Source organism: Solea solea, chromosome 20 (genome assembly GCF_958295425.1).
Source record: "Solea solea chromosome 20, fSolSol10.1, whole genome shotgun sequence".
Lineage (NCBI taxonomy): Eukaryota > Metazoa > Chordata > Actinopteri > Pleuronectiformes > Soleidae > Solea > Solea solea.
Genome location: NC_081153.1, coordinates 18,471,320 through 18,479,144, shown reverse-complemented (window position 1 = coordinate 18,479,144; position 7,825 = coordinate 18,471,320). Strand labels below are relative to the sequence as shown.

Genomic DNA, 7,825 nt, shown 5'->3' with positions numbered 1-7,825 from the left:
TTTAGTGTGTCATGTCACTTGTTATGCTGCTTTTTGACTCTCAATGACAAAGCAGAATCTAAATAACAAAAAGATATCTTGACTTATACAATATTATTCTTCTTATCCATGACAGCAACTTCAAACATAGAGTCTGAGTCACGTAAATGAACTTGCACCAGTTACACAAAGAACAAGGAGTCGTGCAGCAGATGGTGCAGCTCCCACTGCCTGATCTCAGCTTCATGAGTGGGATTCAGGTGGGATTACATGAGACATCCTACATCTCAGTGGAACTGGTCATTTCTATCATGTACAGTGTGAAAAGAGGATTATTGTTGCTTCAACGGGGGGTAACACTAAATCTGGATTTGTTTATTTTACAGTTTACTGCTATTAGCTTAGATTTAAAGGATAAACAATTCATAGGATTATACTAAAAGTGTTATTTAACGTTCTATCAAAGCACCTGATTTGGGAAATAGAATGTTTTAGAATTTTATTTTATTTTATTTTATTTTATTTTATTTTGTTTTATTTTATTTTATTTTATTTTATTTTATTTTATTTTATTTTATTTTATTTTATTTTATTTTATTTTATTTTATTTTATTTTATTTTATTTTATTTTATTTTATTTTATTTTATTTTATTTTATTTTATTTTATTTTATTTTATTTTATTTTATTTTATTTTATTTTATTTTTTACTATTTCCGCCTCCGGTACGCAGCACAGGAAGAGGCGGGGCTTCAAGTCCACAACGCTTGCCTTCCGTTGTTCATTCAACATGGCAGCGGGACCAATTTCAGAAAGAAACCAAGGTTAGTGCTTCATTTATATACACTTTTCATTTCTTAGTTGTAGTTATTCTTACAATAACACGTAGAATACACTTCAAACTCCTCGCTCTGTCATATTGAGTGTCGTAGGGAGACTAGTTTTTCAACAGTTTGTGGTAAACCACGGCTCGATCACATGGAAATTGTCAGTCGTTGTTAGCCTAGCTCGCTAACGTTAACCATTATATCTTCTTATTTTAATTAAACAGAACACACAGAAGAAGTCAGATGATTGATTTATTTAGTGCAGCTGTTCATGTCGTTAGCACATAAAAAGAAAAACCCAGCTCATGGCGGCTATCAGTTAGCTTTGAAAGTTATCTAGTTATCTTAACAAAGCTAACAGCTACTTCTTGCACATAATTGACTAAATAAAGTACAACACGTGTAACACTTTGTTTATAATATGAGTTAGGTGTTAGATTTTCCTCATTTTTCGTTTCATCAGCAAGTGTTGGAAAATGAAGGTTGTGGTTTTGTTAACGTTGTTTTAGTATTCAGGTTGTTTTCAAGGGATCAGTGTAAAAAAACTTTTAGAAAATCTGTGAGAATTGAATGTCAGGATTTGTTGATTGGTTATTCTGTTATTAGCCAAACATTCATAAATAATCAAAGCAGTTTTTAATTGTGATTTAAGATGTAGAAAATTAAAAAAAACTTTAAAGGTTTGCTGCCATCATGTTAAACATAGATACTTGATATATTGATTAGTTTGGTCCATAAAGTGTCAGAAAATGTTGATCTGTGTTAATTAAACCTAGAAATGATGATGTTCTTAAATATCTTGTTTTGGCCACAAACCAAAATGATTCCGTTTTAATGATTTCCATGTTATATGGAACAAATAAACCAGAAATTATTCACATTTAACAAGCTGAAAAATCACAAAGCCTGTTATAGGACACACAAACTGATTAACTGATTATCAAAATAGTTGATTAAGTTCTAAGGCTAACACAAAATGTACAGATGATACAGATTATTTTTAATTGTCTGGAAAGCAAGGGGAACATGAAACCTGAATCAAATCACTTTTAGGGTGGGTTTGAAATGCAATTCATATCAGATTTCCATAAATGCCACTTATCGAGGTACGTAACACTCATTGTGCCCAAGGTTTCCTCTGTTTCTGAATTTGGCTTGATGGGGTGATCGTTTGGAGAGTGAGATGATGTACCTCTGTTTTCTATCCATCCATGTTGCATGTTTGTGTATAATTAACAGTGCAGACAGTTTTAAAAGGGTATGAAGCTCTGATTAGCCTGTGGTCTAAAAAATGACTTCACCTTGGCCTGTGTTGGACGTCAAACACATTACCAAAACAAATCTATTTGTTCTTTTTTTCCAGACGCCACTGTGTATGTTGGCGGCTTAGATGAGAAAGTATCAGAGCCGCTACTATGGGAGCTTTTCCTGCAGGCTGGACCTGTGGTCAACACACACATGCCCAAAGACAGGGTCACAGGCCAACATCAGGGTGAGTAGATGAGCCAACCCGACATTAACATTTTCTTAAATATTCTCAAGCATAGCTGACAATCATGGCGCTGACCCTTTTCCTTCCTCCCCAGGCTATGGTTTTGTGGAGTTCCTCAGTGAAGAGGATGCTGACTATGCCATCAAAATCATGAATATGATTAAGCTGTATGGCAAACCAATTCGAGTCAATAAAGCCTCAGCCCACAACAAAAACTTGGACGTGGGAGCAAACATCTTCATCGGTAACCTGGATCCAGAGATTGATGAGAAACTGCTCTACGACACGTTCAGTGCTTTTGGCGTCATCCTCCAGACGCCAAAGATCATGCGAGATCCAGACACGGGCAATTCCAAGGGTTATGCATTCATCAATTTTGCCAGCTTTGACGCGTCAGATGCTGCCATTGAGGCCATGAACGGCCAGTACCTCTGCAACAGGCCCATCACTGTGTCATATGCCTTCAAGAAGGATTCTAAAGGGGAGCGACACGGCTCGGCTGCGGAGCGACTCCTCGCTGCACAAAACCCTCTTTCCCAGGCAGACAGGCCTCACCAGCTGTTTGCAGATGCTCCGCCAACATTGACAGCAGCAACACCAGTCCTGACCTCAATGGGAGCTGGGATGGCCATGCATGGAATGGGAGGTAATGAAAACCAGTGTTTCAACAGGGCAGAAGTTAGTGTCAATGATGTGTTATGACTCCCTCAATTTCACTTGCAGTGATTTTGACCACATTAGAATTTTGGTGGGGAAAAAAGTTGCTACCTCATGATGTCAGTTCACATGTACATTGAGCAGATTATGTAGTGAAATGTAATGGTGTAATTGAATGCCATAATACGTCTAAAATAATGAGGTGTAAAACCATCTTTGTAGGCTGTGTGTCTTTGAAAGTCACATTCCTCCTGTTCATAATTTGCTCTTAAATGTAAATGTTGACACTGCTCTTACAACATCTCAAATACACAAATTTTGTTACTGATTTATCAGACGACGAGTTTGACATGGTTGTACATTGGTGGAAAATGAAATTCTTACATTTGCTTAAACTGTAATTGCAACTTGTCTCTGTGCAGGTATGCCACCGCCTTCTGCTTTCCCTCCTGTTCCTCCTCCGGGGTCAATGCCTCCATCAATGCCCCCATCTATGTCCATGCCCCCAAATGCCGGGGGCCCACAGGGTGGTGGTGGACCTCCACCTGGACCACCGCCCTTCCCTCCTGGCAGCATGCATCCAGGTAATCACCTCTTGATGCTAAAATATATACAGATGAAGCTATAACCTGTGCAACACAGCCAAGTGTCCTCTGTTTTACTGTAATGGATGTGGGCATACTCAAAATTAGGGAAAAGGGGAGTGAACTGGTCGGTTAGATGTTTGTAACACACATACTGTCTGATATAAAAGGCAAGAAATTATGTAAGTGATTAAAGCACGAAGCACTTGAGATGTGATGTGTATTTAAATCATCAATCAATGTCATATTTAATATGAAAAGTCAACTTGTGTAAAATAGTGTTGACCATGAATCACTGTCATTATTCCTCTGTATTATTATTTAACTGTAGATACATTTTCATGGCTTGATCTTGATGTCACCCGTAAGAGTCTGAATTTGAACCCCCCAGATTTGGCCAGCGCCATGTTGACATTTTTTTTAAACATGGGATCAGTGACATCATATGTACTAAGGCTCCTATTGGGTGATGCTAGCTGTCAATCACACTGGTATCCACTCATGTGCCATACTTTAAATTTTTTGATTTTATATTTTTTGATTATAAATCAAGTGAGATACACTCCAATGCAAATGAGTTGTATTTACAATCATCAGAGTCGCCCCCTGTTGGCTGTTAAATACATTCTTCCTTCCCTGTTGGTAGACGTGGATGACTAAGTCTATGCTCATACACTTCATTACCTCTGTGACACAGGTATGCCTCAGATGCCCATGCCTCCTCCTGCTCCTCCTGGCATGGTTCCTCCTCCTGCTCCCCCGGGATCAAATCAACCACGGGCACCACTGCCCCCCGGCATGCCTCCACCCCTGCCTATGGGCATGCCACCCAGAGCACCATATGGACACATGGGTGAGTACTGCAGCACTTTGTTGTTAATTAAAAGCCTCTCCATCCGTCTTCAAGGAGGAAAACACATTTTCTTTCAGGACTGAGTGTCAATAATTGTTCTTCTTCGTGGCTGTATTATACAGCAGAATAGATTTAATGATTTGTTGTGTTGACACATACCCACATTGCCATGACTACCATGACCCTCTGACACTCATAAATTCTGCTTATAGTCTATCGTATAGAGTGAGTATTGTGACTGTTAAATGTAGAGCGAGCAATTGACCATAGGCAGTTTTCTCCCTATTAGTTTAGTCCATACCATAAACTGTATTTAAAAATGGACGTGTCTTCTGGTTTGAAAGTGAAGCCTATGAAGGAGCGGTTAGCCACAAAAATGTCTCATTTGAAATGGAATGTATTGGAAAATGAGATTCTACACCTGACTTGGGTTTATAACACCAGTAAACATTTGGAAAATAGACATAGCGTGGATACTGTTAGCACTTTCAGTTCGGCATTGTTCAGTTTGATTCTTGTGTCAGGCGTCGCGCTCATGACCCTACCAGTGATGACACTCTGACCAGTGGCCGGCAGTCTCCCAACATCACATTTTAGTGTCAGCTTAGCTTGCTTGGAGCCTCACCAGTGCAGGTACCAAAAAAAGCACCAGGCACCAGGTGCTATCACTAATGGAAAAGCAAAATAAACCTGAGCCGTGCTAGAACTGTATAATGGAGAAGCATCATCATGATTATAAAATGAAGTATAATAACCTCATCCTATCATAAAGAAAAGAACGGAAAAGAAAAGCTGTCTTTGTTTCTCCCAGGTCCGCCTGTTCCTCCAGGTATGAGAGGCCCACCTCCTCCCATGCCTCCACCTGGCTATGGAGCCGGCCCCCCTCGTCCACCTCCTTTTGGTCTTCAGAGAGGACCTCCAATGCCACCAAGGCCCCCTGGTGCTCCACTACGCGTCCCTATGCGAGCGCCAATGCCACCGTAATCCATCTCAGACTGCAGAAATTTGCTTCACATCTTACTTTTTTTAAAAACCCCATTGTTAGATTTACTCAAATTTGTTATCGCGAGACTAATTTAACCACCTCTTTGTATTTTTTTTGGTCACTGTACAGATGAAAGACTTGATTAATAAAGTTTTTAGTACAAACCGAGGATGTAATTCTTCTCACCCTTGAAGAGGCACCTGACACCTCTCATGTTTACCAGCTGTTTAGGTTTATTTTGTTTTGGCCTCCTTTCTGTGGAGAATGATGCTCTTCTCTTTATTGTTTTACGTGTGTAATCATGCAACTCCTTTGTGCTGGAAATTGAGTTGTAATTTTTCCTTAAACTTTATCCTTGTTGCCAAGAGAATAATATAGTGAAAGTTAGGCCTATAAGGAGACACTGTAATCACTCATGATGAAGATTTTCTAACAGCATTATGCTGTGCAATCAGTTGTAATATCATGAAAATTTCAAGCCAAATAGCTCTAGATATTTCCCTTTTTTATTTCTGTAGAGCTACAGAGAAATGTTCTCGTTGGTCAGGATCCTCACACCTAGTGATAAATTCCCAAATAGAATTATACAGTATATACATTATTTTATAGGTTTCTGTGCTACTGCTGTTTTGATCAATTAAAAGCAACATAGTTTGATCAGATTTACAGTCAACCCTGTTATGTACATCACTTAGATCAGATGCAACATTCAAAAATGAATTATATTATTATTATTATTATTATTATTATTAATTGCATTAAGCCAACGTAATGACTGTGAAAATAAAGGTACAGTGTGTAAGATTTAGCAACAGTTATTGAGGAAGTTGTATGTTACAGCTGAATAACCCTCACCTCACCCTTCTAACTGTGTAGCCTTCAGTTAGCATCAAACTGAAAAGATGTTAAGTTTGTCCATCGTGGGCTACTGTAAGAAACACGGTGACCCGAAATGGCTGCCTCTGTAGAGCTGACCCAGCTCCTGATAGAAATAAAAAAAATCCTCATTTTCAGCTAATGGAAGAAAATTAAACAACTGATACAATCAGGTGATTGTACACTTAAACAATCTAAGTATATTTTATCATCAGTTTTGCACACTTCATCTTTAATTGTAGTTTACTGTCTCTCACTTTCTGTTTAATGACCAGTATGAAAACATTTGTACAATGTGCTCTCCACTCTTTCTCAAACACTGCAGGCTCTCAGGACAGAGACCAGAACCCAGAGCAGTTTCATCCCATTATTTATGACTTTGTTCCCCAGAGACTCACACACTCACACCCAAATCTAATAAACCCTACAGAATATTGTTTTGTAGTACAGCATCAATACGCTCGTAAATGTGGTAACAATGTTGCAGAGCCGAACTGAGCGGCTGCTGGTAGTGTGTGGTCTAAATATCTTCAGATATTTTCACATATCTGAAGATATCTAAATAGTGTTTTTCCTAAGTGATTTAGTTTTATTTTGGAGTAGAATATTTGCTCATTGAGTGCACATTTGCACATCTGTTTTAAAAAGTCCTTAAGCGGTCACCCCCCCAAAACCAAATTCAGTTTAGGGCCCCATAAAGGTTTGGGCCGGCCCTGTAATGTTGTAATAAGAATATAATATTTTATTTCTACAATTCTCATCAACAATAGCTTATTAATGGATAATGTGTGTGTGGGAGTAGAATCTCGAATCTCTGATATGTTAATTATCAAAGGTGATTCACAAAGTGTGACTCTGGCGATGGAAGCCTGTCATTTTCATTTCCAAGCTCTTACTTTGGAAATATCATGTATTATTGTACTATTGTGTCGCCAGTAACACACACTTACTGTTATTACTGCCAGGCTTGATATTACATTAGAAATGAGATGGTATTACGATAATTACCCCCCCCATTAAAATGATTAACGTGCTCTCACCATGTTACCACTACACTGAATGTGCAGTGTTGCCATAGTAATAACCACACTTTACAGGAACAATAGTTTGAGGGCATCGTTTATGAATTAACCTTTTATTTCTCACCACATGATCTCAGCTGTAGTTTTTTTTTTTAATCTCTACGTCACCAGTGCGCGTGTCAAGAAAGTCTCACGTTTCTTTGTGGCAAGACTTAAATGCAGTGAAGTGGGGGGGACCCGAGTGGTTGTCATGGCAACCGCAGTCAAGTGCGCCTGCACGTGCGTGCACGCAGTGTGATATGTCACGTACGTTCAGACGATTAATCATCTTTCTGTAAAAAATTAATAAAATAAATGTGGGAATAACGTTTAATATATATACTGTATATCACGCATGCGCACTATGGTTGTGCTTTTAAACATTTCACACACACACACACACCTGATAAGAGTCTTAACGTGTGGGAAAAAAAGTGCAAGTGAAAACTAAAGGTGCAGATCGTGTGCAGATGTGCGCCAAACCAAGGCGTTAATGTGCTCGTGCGCTCGTG

At 38.8% G+C, this 7,825-nt stretch overlaps 1 protein-coding gene across 1 annotated transcript; it reads left to right on the top strand.

The window, feature by feature from the left end:
• Positions 1-716: 716 nt before the first annotated feature.
• LOC131447033 (splicing factor 3B subunit 4-like) lies at positions 717-5,540 on the top strand. The gene is made up of 6 exons (XM_058618492.1): positions 717-802; positions 2,169-2,297; positions 2,392-2,943; positions 3,377-3,538; positions 4,236-4,391; positions 5,203-5,540. The coding sequence occupies exons 1-6, from the start codon at positions 769-771 to the stop codon at positions 5,373-5,375; spliced, it is 1,206 nt and encodes a 401-aa protein (XP_058474475.1). The 5' UTR covers positions 717-768; the 3' UTR covers positions 5,376-5,540.
• The last annotated feature ends 2,285 nt before the right edge of the window (positions 5,541-7,825 follow it).

Excerpts from the sequence above, each read along its gene's own strand:
- LOC131447033 (XM_058618492.1), top strand. The coding sequence starts at position 769 with ATGGCAGCGGGACCAATTTCAGAAAGAAACCAAG. Across the intron at positions 803-2,168 it reads AATTTCAGAAAGAAACCAAG|ACGCCACTGTGTATGTTGGC; the intron begins GTTAGTGCTTCA and ends CTTTTTTTCCAG. Across the intron at positions 4,392-5,202 it reads AGCACCATATGGACACATGG|GTCCGCCTGTTCCTCCAGGT; the intron begins GTGAGTACTGCA and ends TGTTTCTCCCAG.